At 41.8% G+C, this 19,474-nt stretch overlaps 1 protein-coding gene and 1 long non-coding RNA gene across 3 annotated transcripts in view; one reads left to right on the top strand and one right to left on the bottom strand.

The window, feature by feature from the left end:
* Positions 1 to 27, bottom strand: part of LOC118543985 (uncharacterized) — a 20,500-nt gene extending 20,473 nt beyond the window's left edge. Inside the window, exon 1 of the long non-coding RNA XR_004921356.2 lies at positions 1 to 27. This exon is cut by the window's left edge and continues 297 nt beyond it. This is a non-coding gene — a long non-coding RNA (uncharacterized LOC118543985).
* The window catches only part of ELP4 (elongator acetyltransferase complex subunit 4), a 251,816-nt gene that overhangs the window by 227,571 nt on the left and 4,771 nt on the right, over positions 1 to 19,474 (top strand). The window contains exon 10 of one of the 2 annotated variants that reach the window (XM_036105447.2): positions 14,008 to 15,428. The exons of the other annotated variant lie outside the window; for it this stretch is intronic. Within the exon in view, the coding sequence (XP_035961340.1) occupies positions 14,008 to 14,139 (132 nt within the window). The 3' untranslated portion in view covers positions 14,140 to 15,428. Of the gene's footprint in view, positions 1 to 14,007; positions 15,429 to 19,474 lie in introns of those variants that run through there. 2 annotated transcript variants of the gene reach the window in all.

The following is a 19,474-nucleotide window of genomic DNA, read 5'->3' as shown; positions in this document are numbered from 1 at the left end:
AACTGGTGAGGAGGGAGGTCTATGGAGGGTGGAGATAGATGCACTGGGTGACTATTTGAAACCAGTGTAATTTGAAAATTTGCCATAAACTTTTGAGTGAGAGTTGGGCTGGGTGGTTTCCAGGTTTAGCATGCTTTCAGATATCAAAGGGAAAGTGGAAGGTTTCATTTTTATTTTAGAGGGCTCTGATATGAAAGGTTGTTTTCTGAATACCAAAATTTCAGTAATTGATCTGTAGATTTAAAAGGTATTAAAATACTCTTGATAACATTGCCATGTTAACGTATTTATATGTATGTGTCTAAACGGGCACACACGCACATACATAATCGCACTTACCATGTAATAGTACTTAATGCCACCTGAGTGTTAATTTAAGTTTGGAGCAAATAAAATGTACACCACCTAGGAGAGTGTACCTGTATCTGAACATGAAGAAGGAATCACTGCTGTAATTGATACTTTTTGTTCACTAGGAAAAGTTTTTACACAGTTGGTATAGAGAAAGCCACATTTCATTTCGTCAAACCCAAAACATACTTCCTAACTGCCTTTGTATAAAAGCTAACACAACATGTCAGAAATAAGAGCATAACCCTCAATATACATTGAACTGGTGAAAGAAGTTAGGAATGGTTTGGCAAAGTTAATTTTTGTATAATTTTCTTTTCATTCACATTCATACCAGGTAGACTCTGTCAAATACCTATAGTAAAGAAGAACTTGTTCATGCATGCAGAACAAAATAAAATAAGATTAAAAGCTCCAGGAAATCAGCCTACTTCAAAAAACCATTAAAGTGTGCCTATCCCTCAAGCTTTACAAATGTGTTAATTGTCGTGTTTCAGTCATGTAAATATGTTTCAGCATAAAGTAACCAAGATTTCCTGTTATAGAAGCGCTGCGATCTGGGGGTGTGGGGGGAGGGGGGGGACGAAGGAGGACTAAATAACACACTGTAATGAAACCTGCCTTTGGGCAGCACATGCTTCAGTTCTGAATGCCCAGAAATACTTCGCAGACGCTCTAGGCTGCCTAGCAATGGGGATTTCTAATTCTGGCTAGCTTGACAAAGTAAATACAACTATTGAACATAAGGCAGCTCCTAATAAAAAACAACAATTCCCCCTTGTAAACACCTACATTTGGCCCCATTAAAAATTCTTTCTTCATCCCCAGGAACTCGCAGACCCTGCAGTGTGGGGGTCTCAAAGTAACTGAAGAGTGGTCGGGAGATTTAATGCTGTCAGGATGGTTTACATTGCCATTTCCACTGGGCACTTCATACCCCATCTCAGGGCTTGGTGGAGCAGTGTTCTGCATACACTGCAGGGCATTATGCAGGAAAACACATTGGCCATTATGCTCTCAGGACTCATTCACGGACAGCCAAAAGGAAATCAATATATTTTTTATATATGCTGTACTTATATACAAAAAAAAAAAAAGATATGATGGCGAGTTTCCAAAAGGAGAGTTCGTCAAAAGCTGCCAAATTTGAAAGTTATTTAGTGGACTGACATTAATATGATAACTTAAGCAATTATCTGATTTCAGAATTCCCTGATTTCTGCTTGTTCGTATCTTAGAATTCATCTGTTCCATAAACTATCGGTCAGACCTCTGCCAGTCCCTAAATTGAATAGTGGATCTGCTGTAGTTCTAAAAATTTCTGGGATTTACGGATCCACCTTGAGTTTACACACACATTGATCTGCTCACAGTTTACTGAGTCAGAGGTTTCAGATGCTAAGAAAGAGGAAACATTTGTTTGAATTCTAGGAAACAAAAACAAAGGGAATGTTACCTTTTGCCACCTCCAGAATAGTTTCCATATGCTTTAAAAGAACAAAGGGGATAAAAAAGAAATTCTCATGTAATTAGTAGTTTGAATTTATTTCTAAAAGAAGTGTTGTTGTTGTTGTTTTTCGGGTTTAGCATTCAGCTCTAAAACACTGTATGTTCTTAAAATATCTTACTACTATTAAGCTACCTGAGGGCTAGTACCTAAAATCCTGCTCCGGAATGTTTCCTCACTTGCAGAGGACAGAAGGGGGGATTCCTGGACAGAGCAGGCTTGAAGAGCCTATCAAAATGACAGTCTGTGCACAGGAAGATCCCCATCTCCTTCCATTTCCTGCCATAGCAGCAATAAGTAGGCCCTAGGGCTCAAGCATCTCTCAGCTTGGCCCTGCTGAAGCTTAATTCAAATTCTACGCACTCTGGAGCTTATATGCTCCGGCCTGCATTGTGCGCTCCAGAGCCACACAAGCCTTGGGGTAAGCAGCAGTTGGAGACCAGTAAAAAGATTGCCAGAGTGAGAAGCCCTGTGCACAATTAAGGAAAGATGAATGGAAGGGAGTCAGTTGGAGAGATAGGGAGAGTCTCACTGAGGCAGTGGTTCACAAGCAGGGGATCCCAGGGATGGCAGTGATCATGGGTGACTCATCCATCCCATCCCTTTATCCCAGAGAAGAAGTTAATGGGGGTGGTTTCAGGCATTTCTGCTGTCCAAGTTTAAGTAACAATTTAAGCCACCTTATTCCATCTATTACGTGGATGATTTTTTTTCAGTCCTACTCATGTTAGAACATTAATGAGCATAAAATGTACCAAAGAACAAAGGAGAAACCAAAAGAAAAGAAAGGAAAAAGATACTGGCTTTCATTTGGAAGGTAAAACCATTGTAAGCAAAGTTCTTTAGGAGTAATCTAGTTTGTTCTCTGTTGATATATGAAATAAAAGAGGAAATTAACATGACTCTCCCACATCTTAAATGTCTGACAGTTTGGGGACATTGGGCCTGACACTTGGTGGTATGCTTATTACTATATTGTCCAAAAGATTCTGGCTTACATTTTAAGAAGATTAAACTCAGCAAACCAGCCTCACAAACAGTACTGCCAGAGTTTCTCCTCCACGAACACTTCATACAGGGTCCACCCACTCCAGCTAGAAGCTTCCTGTTGCTTGGCAGGAGATTGGGAACCACCACGCCCCACAGGAGGAGGATGGGAGTAGACAGCTACTATAGGTCACTTAGGAGATAGACTATTTCTTCTGAATCAGAAGGACACAGGATCTAGAAGAACAAGTGTACACCACCTTTTGGAAAATTCTGTCTTTAATTGGATATATCTGTTTGCAACTCTTGTTTTGTATTATTAAAAATGCCTATGCATGGTTTTATAAGGATATGGGTGAGATAGCCCTTGTATTCAGAGAAATAAATTTACATCACTCCTTTGCTACCCTTTGCTCTAAGAATTAAGGCCAAGTCACTTACAAACCCTACACAATCTGATACCTACCTACCAAGCCAAATTTCTCATAGCCGCTCCCTTATTTGTTTACTGCTCCAAAAAGCTGACTTTTTTCCTGTCCTTCAAACGTGCCAAGCTTATTCCTGCCTTAAGGCTTTGTATTTGATGACCTTTGCCTGGAAACTTCTTTTTCCAGGTCTTCATGGGTCCCTTCTCAAATTGAAAATCTTAGCTCAAATGTACTCTCCGGAAAGGCCTTCACCATATAAGGTGGTACCACCCCAGCCAATATCATATTGCCATGTATTATTTCCTTAAAAGCACCTCTCACTATCTGAATTATCTTTGTTTGCTTTCCTATATGTTAGCTATCTCTCCTTGAGTTATGTAGATGTCCATGTATTGTCTCTTTCTGAAGTTGTGAATTCTTTGAAAGCAGGGATCTTGCCTGTCTTGTTCACTATTTTATCTCTAGTAGTTAGAAAAGTTCTGGCCCGTAGAGTAATGAATGAGAATATGACTTTGAAGCCAGGCTGCCTGAGTTCAAATACCATTCCAGTATCCTGAAGTTGCAACATCACTTCTACTCTCTTCAAATTTGGTCACGTGATCCACAACTAGCTGACAGGAAAGCCTGGAAATAGAGTTTTTTATTCAGGATGGCCACCTATTCAAGAGTTCTTCTACCAAAGGGAAAAGGGAGAGTAGGTATTTAGAGGATAATCATCAGTCTCTGTCATAGTCCACAACCCATGGAACCCAAATATCCGTGCACAGCCTTCTTCCCACACACATACTGCCTCTCTGTGAGTGAGTGGAGAATTCTGCTGGTAGAAACCAGGAATTCTGCGCCCTTGCAGTGGAGGACTTCAGCCCAGTTTGTAATCCCCAGTTCCGCTCTCTGGAAGGAACTCCCTTGTCCGTTATCCTCCGTATCCTTTTAAGACGTTCTTCCTTGTCCATTATTCATGGCTACATGAAGTCACCATCAGAGAGTATGCTTTTGGGGGGCTGCATAGTTTTGATAGATCAGGTTTGGGGACCTAAGATTGTTTTAGGGGTTGAATAATCGTAGACTTTTGACCAGGCTTATGGTTTCTTTGGCAGTACAATCCCATCAAGACTTTAGAAGGTTCCCAGTCCATTCACTTCCCTTCAGTCCCACATGCAAGTAATCACAGCCAAAGAGTTGTCTGGACATAGTTCTAGGATTCAGCTGCAGGAAGCCTATCCCATCGAATTATTTTATGTAGAGGAGAGAGAGTTTATCCCAGAAAACTAGGGGGCTAGCGAAATAATTGGAAGGCCTGAAGGACATTGCCACCAAACTGGCCTTCAGGGACGCTGCTGCTTCCTCAGTCAGGAAGGTGAGGAATTGGGAGGCCGCCACTAGGGCTGTTAACTGGAAGCACACACCTCTATGGCTGTGATTTTGGGGGTGTAGGTTCTCACTACTACCCCTGCAGTATTCCTTGACCCCCCACGAAGCAAGTAACTGGGCCCTGAAACACTGGTCTGCCCTCCACTTCTGCACCTGCCTCTCAACTCCCATGGAGCCGTTGGCCAGCCCCTGCAATACCGGTGCAGAGAAACAAGGCCCCTGCAGTAGTGCTTGCAGACTGCAGGACTCAGAGCAGGGAGGTGCCTGCCGCTTCTGTCCCACCGGCTGACCTAGTACCAATGCCCCTGACTCCAGAAGTGTCGTTCACACCTTTCCCTCCTGCAGAGGTTGGACTGGATACTTGTCCACCACAGCTGTTACCTTCCAAGGCTTGAGTCTTATTTTCTGGCCTCTCTGTTCTACCCACATCCCCCTTACCTTGTTAGTAACTAGCTTGACTCCATCTAAAATAACCAACTTGAGGGGCGCCTGGGTGACTCAGGCAGTTAAGCGTCTTCCTTCCGCCCAGGTCGTGGTCTTGGGGTCCTGGGATGAGGCCCCGCATCAGGCTCCCTGCTCAGCAGGGTATCTGCTTCTCCCTCTCCCTCCTCCTCTGCCCCCCACTCGTGCTCGCTCACTCTCTCACGCTCTCTCTCTCTCAAATAAACAAAACCTTTAAAAATAATAAATAATATAGGGGCGCCTGGGTGGCTCAGTCGTTAAGCGTCTGCCTTCGGCTCAGGTCACGATTCCAGGTCCTGGGATCAAGCCCCACATCGGGCTCCCTGCTCCGCGGGAAGCCTGCTTCTCCCTCTCCCACTCCCCCTGCTTGTGTTCCCTCTCTCGCTGTGTCTCTCTCTCTGTCAAATAAATAAATAAAATCTTTAAAATAAATAAATAAATAAATAAATAAATAAATAATATAATCAACTTGAGAGGGAAGGCAATACCCTTCGTGTGACTTTCATCTCAGAACTGGCTCCCAATTTGTAGCCAGTCCCTTAATGAGGGTATTTCCGCAGGGCTTAGGGGCACGGCCACCTCCTGTGAAGGCTGCCCGCTTCGGTGTGCAGGGCAGAAACAGGTGGCCTTCTTCAGTCCTCTGAGGCCCCAAGTTACCCAGCCTTTCATCGGTGTAGACTCTGGGCTGAAGGCACAGCACCTGCTTTAAGAGGCGTGGTCCTTTCTGACCCTTCTTCCAAATTCTCTAGCTCTAGCCTACGTTCCTTTCTCTTTTATAAATAACTTTGCTGAAAGTGGCAAGAAGCAGCTAACGCAACAATATCCTGAATTTCTCCAGTGCTTCGCCTGCAGCCAGTGATCGGGAGGTATACGGTGTGCCTTCCAGGTTATCACAGTCATAGCCAGGATCACCAGCCTTCCAGTCTGCAGTCTGACCTCACCGCCCACTTTCCAACCGCTGAGCCATTTAAATCACAGAACTCAAGCGCTCCATTTTGCAGGTACCAAATTCTGCATAAACAGGACACAGGTTAGGCTGTTATTGCAGAGCTCCAAAAATACAGTGGCTTGAATAATGGAGAAGTTCACATATGTCTCATTTTAAAGCCCAAGTTAGTGACCCAGGGTCTTTGGGTGGCCAGATGGTATCGGGAAACCCTTGACTAATTTTCTCATTTTGCTGTACCCCCTCCTCAATGCATAGCTTCTGATTGATGATCCAGAATGGCTGCTTCAGCACCCACCCTCAAGTCCACATTTCAGCAAGTGGGAAGAGGGGAGTTAGGCTTACTGCTAACATTTATGGAGCCTAGAGCAATAAGGCAAATAAAGGACCACATAATTATTAAATGCCTAAATATCCTAAAGTTACCAAGCCAAGAAACCATGAAATATGCATTATCTTCCTTCCTTCGCAAATACAACTTTCTGGAAAGTCACGTTTAAATTTAGGATATGGGTTCCAGTCTAGAACTTGGAGACATAGGGAGAATTGGCCTATAGTCCACCCCCTTTCTCTTCCCACTCCTGTCTCCTTTCCACACACAGGCCCAAATGCTTGAAGACACGCAGCCTGCACATCCAGCCTCCATCCACACGCCACACAAACAGCGGTCCCTTGGCTATTCCCGGGGCCCCAGGTGTGCATATAGACGACACGATCCTCCCTTGGGACACAACGTGGGGAAGAAACCTGCGCAGACTTTGTAGCCATTTGGACAGGGAGTTCTGAATTCTGAATACCCAGAGCATGTCCTATAAAGAAGAGGCACATCCTCTTTGCCCTGGAATTCCTCACCCCATGAGGAAAGGTGGATCAGGGCCCACGAGGGGGGGGCCCTCTCGCTGAGGTGAGGGAAAGAGGAAGTAAAAGCACCTCCCCTTCTTCACAGATCAGACCCTAAACTTAACCATAGCACTTCTGCCCAAGATGAATTGACCAGGACTTAGTCACTCAGCCTCATCTATTGGCAAGGGAAGCTGGGAAATGTGACCTTTATTCTGGGAGGCCATATGCCCCACTAATATTCAGAGATTCCTTTACTGTCTGCAAAGGAAGAGAATAGATACTGAGAGTAAGCTAGCAATCTCTGCCACAGACACATGCCTTTTCACAAATCACACTTTTGTTTAGACAAGTGAGTTCTTCACAAGCTGCTTTCAGAGAGGTGAGTTTGGAGGCAAGACAATACTGTCAGATATAATTGACGGTCAAAATAATTGCACACCTGAGCATTTTTCAATGGGCAGCCAGTATGCAATATGCCAGCTCTGAAATCTTGTCTAATTTTCAGATCAATCAGGAAGAACCAAATGAATTGTTTTCAATTCAAAGGATATAGTATAATTATGACATTCAATAAAACAATTTTAATCTTAAACCCTGAGAGTAGAATTGCATTTTAAACAAAAAACTAAAACTTAAAACCTGACCGTGTTTGGCAGAATTTTTTCCAGAAATACTCAGCCACCACCAAATGTACATTTAACAATCCAAAAAGAGGAAAAATTGGTTCTGGCATTGTTTCTCCTGGCCTGCTCATATAGGAGAGTAACATAAAACTCACCAAAAATTAGGCAGATGCATCTTCCACGTTGCAAAATTTTAACCAGATATTGAATAATTGCAATATAACATTACATTGTCATGATGTAATAATGATGGAATGAGTGTAACAATGTAAATATAATCATTACGTAAGGGCATATGACACTGATTTATTTTGTAAGTTGAAACAACACTCTAAAATCTTGTGAAGAGGGGCGCCTGGGTGGCTCAGTCAGTTAAGCATCTGCCTTCGGCTCAGGTCATGATCCCGGGGTCTTGGGATCGAGCCCTACATTAGACTCCCTGCTCGCGGGGAGCTTGCTTCTCCCTCTCCTCCCCGCTCACGTGCTCTCTCTTACTCTTTCTTTCTCTCTCTCTCTCTCAAATAAATAAATAAAATCTTTAAAGAAACAAATAAGTAAATAAAATAAAAAATAAAATCTTGTGAAGAAATAATAGCAACACCACGATGATGAATATGCCAAGTCCCTCTGCCCTCCTCCCTGCGCCAATGGAAGGAAGTCCATCTTTCCACTAAAGAAAGGGAAATACCTCTTTTTACATATAGAGCAAGAGGGACCCTGACCGCTGCCTTGGCCCTGCGCCCTGAGCTCATTGAGGCATCAGGTGTGTGTTTCCTTGGTCAGAAAGCAAGATTGGAGTCATCGGCAGCTCGCACACTGAGGGAATGTTCTGGCTTGTGATCATTTTGCTGTGGCCCTTCTTGAAACTATAGCTGACTGCTGGTTGTCTCCCAATAGCCATTTGCTCCATCTTCCATAGAAATAGATTCGTTGAACATGTTTACACATTTCACAGCACTTCCCAGCCTCCCTTGTAGCCGGCCAGGTGCAGCCATGTCTAAGTTCTGGACGTGAGTGGAAGTGATGTGTCCAGCTTCCAGATTTGGCCTTCTTGGCCCCTGCTTCCCACCAGCTGAGAGAAAGCAAAAACAGCAGTCTTGGAGCCAGAAGTGGAAGAGGCCCCTGTTGAGGATGGCAGACCAGTCCTCACAGCTCAGGATTGCCAACTTCTGGACTATAAAGTGGGAGAGAAATAAACTTCTACCTTTTTTAAGCCATTTATTGGAGGGGGCGGGAGTGTGTCTAGATTCCAGCTACTCAGCCTATATTCTAGTTCATTCCCTACCATTCATAGCAGTGCCTCATAACCAGAATATGGCTTCAGAAATCAGCAAGTCATCCTCCAGGCAAGGGCATCACATGGCTCTTGAAAGAATCTGGAATGGAATGAGATGGCGTGTCTTTTGTTAATTTGTTTTTTCTCTTCATCATGTAAAGAGGGGGAAATGCTTTTAAGATTCAAGTAGAGAAGCTTCATCTTCTGACCTGTCCTTTATTAGTTCTTTTGTCAGCAGTGAAGACGTGTGCAAAAGACAGATTTTTAAAAGAAGATGGACCCCACATTGCCTCTGTGGTACATCCATGCATATTTTCACTGGCCCAGAAGCTAGGCATCTGACATGCTCCATTTTCGCTACTGCGTTCCTAAGTATGAGGGAAATTGTTTAGACTTTTTTAAATCTTTCCAGAAACGAGGACTGTGATCGCAGTTTCCTTTTTGGTTTCTTCACTGGGCCACAGTAGAGGGTAATGTACACTCAGTGCTCAGAAACCAGCGTAGTGACTGAGACCACTGGCTAAGTCTGATAGCCTGTTGTTGTTGCTTATAATTATGTGTAGTTTATTACATTTGTAGAATTGTTTCCTTGCCTTAATCAACTCACTTATTTTTATCTGGTTGAACCGTATGTATTTTTATAAGCCATCTCAACTTTTTTGGAGCAAGAAGAGATATAAATAAATTAGTGTACTACTTGGTACTTCAGAGGATACTTATACATGTCATTTGATCCTGACAGCAGTCTCATGACGGAAGAATCATCCCCCAGTGATAGATGAGGACACGCTGAGACTCACACAGGAAAATTGACTTGTCCAACGTCACTGAGAGGGAGTGACAGACGGACAGACATATCAGACTTTCACTGGCTGCCTCTGTTAAGTGACCAGTGTAGAGCCTATGTGTTCTAAGGTGTTTACAAGTTTTCATTTAATTTGGCTCTGGGAGCGCTGGCTGGCCCAGTCGGTAGAGCATGAGTCTCTCGATCTCGGGGTTGTAAGTTTGAGCCCCACACCGAGTGTAGAGATTACTTAAAAATAAAATCTTAAACAAAAAATAAAATAAAATGGCTGTGTTTTAAAGAACAGAAGAAAAATCTATTAGAAAGTATTTTGAAACATTAACACTGATTTCTGTGAATCTGATTAATGCGAAGTGTGACTGTTCAGGAAATGTCAAAGCATAAAAAGGATTAAAACAACTCTCTCTTCATCTGGGGAGGGTTAATATGTACTACATCAAATAGAAAACAGTGCCTGGTGGTTTGGTCTTGGCAAAATATGAAAAATATAAATTGATTGAACTTACTTTAATGGGTATTTACCTGCAATTTGTCTCAAATCCAGGTGTAATCTAGATTCATTATCTTGCCCCTTCTGTCTGGGAGCTGTGAGTGCTGAGCACGGGGCTGGCAGGTGGGGAGAAAGGAATTAGGAAGAGAAACTGTGGAGCCAGGAAATCCAATCCTGTGTGTCTATAGGACCCACTTAGTTGCTGACTCAAGAAGGAACAAAGAGACAGAGATGTAAGCAGAGGGGGAAGAATCTCAAAGTCTGGCTCAGCTCGGTACCCCACGGAGCTGCGGAGCAAAGCACTCCTGCTGCTGTCGCTTTATTCTGACCCAGGGCTTCCTAGGGGCCTAAGGGTGCCTTTTGGCAGGAGCTCCCCTAATCTGCCAGAGTACTTTGGCAGCCCTGCTGTTTCCCACCTTGCAGCACCGGAGAGGAGAGACCCATTAATCCAGTGGGACCGCTGCAAATCACCTAGGCCTCGGTGAGAAACTGGGAGTTGTCATGTCTTTCTCAAATCCCTTTGCCTACACAGAAAGCATCATTTTAGACAAGGCATTAATGGAAAAAATAGACAGACAGCCAGAGATGCATCTCCTGCATTAGCCACACGGTCTCTTCCTCCCAGAATCTGGGAAAAGAAAATCAGGTGGGAAAAATTTCCACTCAAGATATAAGTTTTGGGCCCTCGCTCAGAACTCCAGGTATAAAATGAGAAAGGTGAAGACCTTGATTTGGTTTCCAAGGTTGAAAATGGTATGGTATTTTTTTTTAATAGTCTGATTTTTATTTAAACCATTACTCAGTGAGGGACGCCTGGGTGGCTCAGTCGGTTAAGCGGCTGCCTTCGGCCCAGGTCATGATCCCAGGGTCCTGGGATCGAGTCCCGCGTCAGGCTCCTTGCCCAGCAGGGAGCCTGCTTCTCCCTCTCTCTCCTTCTGCTTGTGCTGTCAAATAAATAAAATCTTTAAAAAAAAAAAAAAAAAAAAAAAATTTAAACCATTACTGAGTGAAACCTCAAGGTCTAAAAGTCGGTATGTCCCCCCAGCCTTGCAGCTTTAATCGAAAGGAGGTCACATGCTATGCAGAGTATCCTACAGAAGACAGATCTGGAGTACAGCAGCATCTGACCATTTACATGTCAAGTGTGTAAATGCTTTGGAAGCCTCAAAGGAAAAGTCCCTGACACACCTGGCAAGCCTGGAACCTGATCTCTCCTTCTTCCTCGCTGCTCACATTGCACTGACATGGTGCACAGGGGGAGGCTCAGAAAGGAAGAGAACAAAACCCACGGCTTGAGAATTTAGAGTGCAAAGTAAGCTCATTCAAGTAACGATCAACAGAGCCGGCAAAATCACTCACATAGTTCCAAGAGCCATCCTTGGGCTTTGTCAAAGGACATAAGTATGCAAACTAGCGTTTACCATGTAGCATTTGGTTAGAAGCATTTAACCATATCAACCAAAATTTTTGTGCTCAGAAGTTACACACGAATGATATTTGACTTTTCTTCAAACCCATTCAACCTGAAAGATTTCCAAACATGTCACACGTCACATTTAGCTACTTTTGCTATGAAGGGCTTTCAGCCAACTGGCTCACGTTCATTGCCTAGAGAAGCAGAGGAAGAGAAATTTGTAGCAAATAGGTAAGCTCCTGAAATAAATTGTCTTATGCTGGTTCTGAACAGCTACACTAGCTTCCTCATTTAGATTATCCAAACAGTATGACCCTTCACCCGAACGCATCTTAAAGATGTATGTATCAGCTCCCCTGTTAAGCAAATTACCATCTCTACATGTCAGAATCAATTCATTATTTAACACCTAGCCCATCTCCATGAAGCTTTCTCCTCCCCTTCCCCCACCCGATTTCGGCTTTGTCTCTCCTTTCTTGCAGACATCACTTGGAGGGCTCACTCTGATGGTTACCACTGTGCTTGTCTTACTCATGCTCCTGGAATTAGAAGTAATGGGGAAGGTGCTCTGTTCACCTTGCTTTGAGTAGATTCTAAATATTTGTTGAGTCCAGTTGATTTCCTAAGTAGCCTAATCACCATCTGACATAATCTTTATGAGGTCCCAACCAAAAGTATACACACACACGTTTTTTTATGGTGAATTTTCTTTACATTTCAGATAACCTTCAGATCATGCATGTATCCTAGTTATTAGTAATAACTACAGGATCTTAAAGGAACATTAAAGTTCAGACATATAATTAAATGTCTCTTTCCCTCCAATTTCCTCACATGAACACTGATAGAGTTAACACTGCAAAGACATTCATAACCTCAGACTTTAGAGTTATGCATGTCTTTTAGATTCTTGAGCCTTTCATGCTTTCATTTCTGCCTGAAATACTTTCGGGGTGGGGGGGGAGGGGAACCAGGCTATGAAGAAATGAAAGAAAAAAAAATAAAACAAAGAAACAAGTATGTCTTTATTTGACTTTTTAAAAATCATTCAAGAAATAGACATTTAGTTATTTGATATATGACAGGTTGGGTGCTATGGATACAAATGAGTGTTACTATGCGGATATTACTATATGGATATGACAGCGTTTTCTTGACCTTTCTGACATCTTTGTTGGTCATAGGTCCATAATAGTGTCTTCCATCCTAGGTACATTTGCATTAAAAACTAAGTACCTGCGAACTGAAGTCAAAGAATATTGTCGTAAATTTTTTTAATGTTTTAAAATATTTTGATCCTCTGCACACAGCTTGTGTTTACACGGCACTAAAGAAGCCTTTTATCAGGAAAGAAACTCTCCAGAACATATGCTGATGGATCATAGTATTTTGACCAAAAAAAAAAAAAAAAAAAAAGTGTTTCTACCTTTTTCATCTTTTTTTTTTTTTCATATTGTAGGGAGTTTTCCAAATGAAGGGTTTCAGATAGGTTGTCTCCAGGTCAGTTCACTCCTGCAAGGCTTTGGCTAGTCATCAGGGGACACCCCCATCCTACCTCACTTATCTTTAGCGTCCCACCCCCACCCTGTGCCTCACACAACAAACATGTTCGTTTGAGTTTGGATTTTTGTGAAAATTGTATAGGCTGGGGGCACTGTTGTTAAAAGGAATTTGATAGAGATCCTTTTGAGAACCAAAAAAGTTCTTTTGAAATATGAATATTTCTCCCTAATTACAGTAACTGTTGTGCACTTATGGTCAGTTCGTGCATCTGCTTGAATCAGCCTCCTTGAATCTGCAGAAAAACAGTTAAGATGGGGGAGATGTTCAGAGCTACACTATACTTTGGAAAACATGACCAACGTTATGCATAGAAACAAACTTACCAAGACCTGAAACAGATGTCATAGCTGACTTAGCGGAGGATATAAAAAATCTTGATCCTATGATTGGTATCTTTTTTTTTCATTATGTCAATATTTCTACAAAAAATGTAAGTTCCTAAAGAAAGTATAGCCTTGAAATAGAATCATCAGGTCAACTTAATAAAAGGGAAACAAGCATTTGGAGGAATCCATAATTGCTGAAAAGCTACTTTCAATTTTAAAATAGCATTTTGGAGCCCTGGCAAAAACAAAGCAAAGCCAACAAACAACCCCACCATTCTTACAATAGTGTTCTTTCTCAAGTTTGCCTTTATTTGTGCATTTACATATTTTCATTTTGACCTAAATAAGAGAAATCTTAATGTGTTTAGGTTTGGACTCTGGAAACATTCCACTAAGATCCCTGGTCCAGTGTCTGCGATGGCTAGAATTTGTAAAACCTAGTAGGAAGAAGATGTGATTATCTTGGGTCTCGGTCTGAAGAATTGTTTTAGCAGGAATTTCATCCGCAAGACTAAATGCTGATCAACAGAGCATAATATTGTATTCTGAAGTGTGCTAGCTAAAGCAAAATTATTTTTTTTCTTCTTTCTTTCCTTCCGAAATCTTCTGCCACAGCGACTGCATTTGCCTCCAGACTTGTCAGACACAGTGAGCCGCTCAAGCAAACAGGATCTGGCAGAATCCTCCAAGCTGCTGGGCCCAGGCTGTGGCAGGATGGCCGGAGGCAAGCAGCACCTGGACTTCTAGCGGTTCCTCCTTAGTCGTTGCATGCAGAATTATATGACACCCTAATTATGATTGCTAATAGCTTCTGTAAATATTTTTCTTAACGATTTGACCCTCCAATCCTTGAAAAACAGTTAGGATTGCAAAATGAGGCCACCGCTCTTCATTTTCCTTACCCAACTTTTTATGCAGAAAGAGTACAGCAAAACTACTTTCATTTTAAAATTTTGTTTTATACTCTATTTAGAGAAAGCAGATAATTTTATTTTTAAGTAAAATGTCAGAAACTCCAAGTGCCTCACAGTGGTCATTAGTATACATATATTAAGGCACTTAGTCCATGTTAAGTGCATATTACAGCAGGTAGTGTATAAAACAGTATGAAATTCATAATTGCATATGAAAAACATTTTCTCTTTATTTCTGAAAAAGTCACTTGCCACCAAAAAATGCTAAGGTGTTTTTTAAAAATGAAAAATTAATTTGCTAATATATGTGAAGACTATAATAAAATGAATTTGCATTTATGCATCCTGTTATTAAATTGATGAACACAAAATAACATTTTGGGATTAAGATTCCATTAAAGATCAGTAGTCTACCATACTAGTTAATAAATCTAAAGAACTTGAGTGACAGAAAGCATAGAAAAAGAAGTTGATGGTCTTCTGTTTTGTAATCCTAAACAATTGAAGTCAGCACTATGAAATTACGTCAGCAGACATAATTCAGGATTGAAATTCAAACTGACAGCTACATTAACACTAGGGGAAAGCATGTATTGAAGCTTGGTGAGAGATTTTTACAGAACATAGGTCTGAGACAAAGTAGCAAACTGAAACTAACTCAGATTTCCATTGCATCAGGTAAGCCCTTTGTGAATCAAGAACGTTGGTTGGGTATGCACATTTATAACCATATAGACATGTATTTGGGGGGTAGATAGCACATTGAACCAGTTTTCATATAAAACACTAGGTTTTTGAATCACAGTTCCATATTCTCAAAGCTTTTGACAAATAGACAAAAAGTGAAGGTTAGGAAGTAACTTGCATTTAAGAAGTAAAGAATCTCAATTTTTAAAAAGCTGCTTAACGTCCATTAGGAGAAACTGAATTTCTAAAATTCTTCAGTGATGTTAGAATAAATTTTGAAGCAGTTATAACTAGCATTTTTAAGCAGTTTGCTTGTAATACACCACAAATTATACTTTATTTGTTCTTGACAACATTGTAGAAAACAAAGACTAGGTTTTTAAAACTGTCTAACCAACATGATGAATGTCAGTCACTTAAAAAAAAAAAAACCCACTGTAGCATAAACACACACTGTATACAGGTTTTATTCAGAATTAGAATAATTGAATCAATGACAGTGATTCGCCAGGATGTCAAATCTCTCCATCATATCCTGTCACTACCAGTTTATTTTTTGTGATCAAAATCAAAAAGACAACTATTTTGTCACCCGCTATTTTATTAGTACTAAAAATCAGGTTTCTTCTATTTTTTTAGAATGTCTGGTTTATTTTTTTTTCACTTCTTTTAATTCGAAAGACACAAATTCTTCCCCATTTTCTTTTCAAAATAAAGTTTCAGAATTGATCTGTCAGTTAAAATTAAAGGGCTTTTATATTAAGCAAAGGTGCTTTTAAAATGTAAAGCAACTTAAAAAAAATCAATTTAGTCCATAGATAATAAATAATGTGCAGATACTCCACAAAAGCTTTGCTATGTCCTTTGAAAGCATTATGAACAATTTGAATAAATTCAAATGAATATTTTAGTTGGGTTATTATTTTAATAACTAACTTTTTTCTTACCATGTTGTGATTCATTTTATACAAACACACAATGGAACAATTATATAGCATTGGACTCTGAAAAGGAAATGTGAGGTCATCAGATATGTAAATTGCTTGTCAAAAATACTTAATAGGTCATTGATTTACTACCCTGGCTACCATGTCTATAAAATTAACACCCAATTACTAGTTAATATATGCTTTGCAAATAGATAAATACTATAAAAATTGAATGTGCATATTTGAACCGTTATTTTAAATACAAAAGAAACTTTTCAAACTCAGTAAAAGTGCATGTTGAACAGTGATCGTAGCTGAGCTTTCCAAAATGCAGATCCAAGTGCTTTGTTGTTCTGATTCTCTAGGCAGGCTTTGCAAAAATAAGCTACAGAGGGATATATATTTTTGTTTTCCTCTGATAAAAACCCACTCTAAAAATGTGTTTTCCTTTCTTCTGGAAACATTATCAATTATCCATTTGCTAATAACTTACTACCCAAAAATACTGGTCTTCAGTAAAGCTACAGGAGGTATACAGACCATTTGGATACATTATGAACTCCATTAACAGATTTTTTTTTCAATCATCAACTTGTCTCAAAGATATAAATATTTAAGTAACAGTGCCAAACATAGTATTTGAAATGTCCTCATGTCTTTTAAATGTTTCTAAAACTTCATAACCCTATCTAGTATTCATTTCTTACACTAGATTTGCCTTTCTTTAACATGAGGTAAATATTTTGACTACCGCACCCAGCTCTCAGGTGCTGAGGTTCTAAGACCTGAATTTCTTTCTAGTAGCCACCAGGAGATTTCCACTTTTCTCTTCCTCCTCTTCCATTTATTTTTTATCTCTACCTCCAGGATCTGCAAATACTAACAGTAGCCAAAAAAAAAAAAAAACCACTTCAAAAGGAAGCAACACTCTTCATGCAATCAATTCCCTGTCTTTCAATTTTAAAGAATCAGACACACGCATACACATACAAAAGGGAAGGGGGGAAACCCCTATTCATTTGTTTAGAGCCCATTATGAATGTCATTTCTAAAACATCCTCTTAATGCTTTCCAAAGATAGTCACCATCAACACCATCAAACTTTAATACTAACCCTAAGCACTTGCACTTTGAACTTTAAAAATGAGCAGTGAAATCATTTCAGGACCAGGCAAAAAATAAAAACAAAAAACGCTACAGAGGAGGTTTTTGCTTGAGAAACAGAAAAGGGAAGCATTTGTGCTTGGCCTTGGTGAGCCAAACATTATAGAGAGAAGAAAAGCATTTTTTTTAATCTTGTTAACATTAAGGCCCAGTGCAAAAAGAAATAAGCAGGAGAATATAGACACCATGCCAAGATGGCAAAAATTCACAAAACAAAGCTAAATCTTACTACTGTGTAAGTGAATTTGAGGAAACCTAGTTCTGATGGGGGCGGGGTGGGGGGGAAGGGTAGACAGAAATGATTGTGAGCCACATCAAGAAGCCGGTTGTTTACCAGCTTTGGGGGAGGAATATTCTGGAAACTCATTGTAGTAAAAAGCCGTTTTTTACTCAAAGTAATTTGAATGTTTCCTATTCAAACACTCAGCTCTAATTCTGTTCACCTGGTCTCCCTAAGTCCGTCAAGTTGAGAGAAAAATCATAGGCTGTGAGCCTTGTGATTCTACCGAGGACAGCACAGGTAGGTGGATGGGCACCATCCTGGAAGATGGCATCAGAGCATCCCTGCAGCGTTCCCATGGATAAATTATATAAATATACCTATCAGTAAATAAAAATAAATTATTTCAACGACGAGTAAAAGGCCACCTCCGGAGCCCTGCTTCCACATGCTGGCCCCGGGGGAGCGCCTGGAGCGCCATTCGGAAGGACGGCTCATCTCCCTGGGGTGAGGGCAGAAGGCAAGGCAGCCGCTCTGTCCTGCTGGAGCGGGAGCTTCTGCAGCTGAGCCTCCGCTGCTTGAGACGAGAGCAGGCTGTGCCGCGGCGCCCTGGCAGCCCTGACCCTCGGAGGACACGGAAACGTGCCCAAGCCCGCGTGCGCACACACGGACCCTCCGCACACAGCGCTCCACCCCCCCTTCTCCCATCACCGGCTCCAGCACCCAGAGCGCCGCACCCAGGGCTCCGAAGTCTGTGCTCTCTGCACCACGGAGCCGTGGGCCAGGCCTGGCTGCCTGACCCTGGCCCACGTCGGAGCCAGTTGGAAAGTGTCCCTCCTTGCAGGGAAGAAGTGAGCCAGCCAGCAGCTGCAGCACGCACCACACAGCCCTTCTCTGACAGTGCCCTGGGCACACGTCCCTCGGGGAATCGAGGCTGCAAAATGTCAGGAGGTAGATGTATCTGCACGGGCAAGTGCGCCGACCGAGCGCCCGTGTGCGCACTGCAGAAGCGTGCAAGCGTGCAGCGAAGGCTGACACTGAATCCACCCACATGCACACACATCTAAAAACCGCTATCAACCGAGGAAGGTGTCTCTAAACGTGCAGCAACTCTGGTGCAATACAATGATTAATACCTGGCATGCCACAGAGATGAATCACAGCTATCTGTCCCCAAGTAAGCCCTTCGCCAGAAAAGAGTGGCTCTTTCTTAAAGCCTCCAATTAATTTCTATATTTCTGACCATTTGCCTTTGGGGATTCAAAACAAAACAAAACAAAAGAGCAGAGTACAATTCAGTGGAAGTGTGTCTTTGTCCCCAGAGCTTTCTGCCTGTGCAAGCATTTCATGGAGTCGGCCAGCAGCCCCAGCCTCCGACTGAACTTGGCGGAAGAGAACTTATCTATATTGACTTATATGTTGCACAGAACAGACAGAAATAAAAGTCTCAGACGGGCCCTTTTTCACCCAACAAAGGCTTATTTTTTTCCTCCTCCTTCGCTGGGGCTCAAGCACTCCTGCCCTGCGTGCTGCCACTTTAAACATGATCAGATCTGTGCTTCATTGCAAATAACAACTGACCGACAATAGGCCCTGCTTCATAGATTTGGGAATGTTTGGCTTCAGCTGCCAATGACTGAAGGCCTTTCGCTCCCATCGGCCAGTCACAGTCCGCTTTGTTGTTGTCTGTTGATGTGTCTGTGCTCATTATTCCTTGACATGCAACATCCCCCCTCCACCCTCCAACCATCCACCACCGCACAGAAAGCGAGATTCAAATGGGAACAGCTGTAGTGGTTCAATGGGAAATGATGCCTCTTGTGCAAAGGGGAGGGAGAGAGGAAAGGGAGAGGACCTATTGGAGAAAGGCGACAGCTTTCAGAGAGTCTTGTATAAGAAATCTACTTTTGAATATACTTCAGTGAAATCGCTGTTGAAATAGGCCGACAATGGAAATCTGCCCAGATTGAAAATGCCAGCCCTAATTCCAAAGACAATTCTTAGTTAATAGCTGTTGCATTTTTTAAATCATTTCTAGACTTTGAGCTTTTGAACTAAATGGCTAGCTGGGGAATGTGACCATTTTATGTGTACGTTGTGGGTACAGATGGGCACAGATCTACACAGAGCTCTAAGTGAAATTTTTTTCCTAACACATTTCGAATTAA

This window comes from Halichoerus grypus, chromosome 11 (assembly GCF_964656455.1).
Source record: "Halichoerus grypus chromosome 11, mHalGry1.hap1.1, whole genome shotgun sequence".
NCBI lineage: Eukaryota > Metazoa > Chordata > Mammalia > Carnivora > Phocidae > Halichoerus > Halichoerus grypus.
This window is presented reverse-complemented; position numbering and strand designations above follow the sequence as displayed.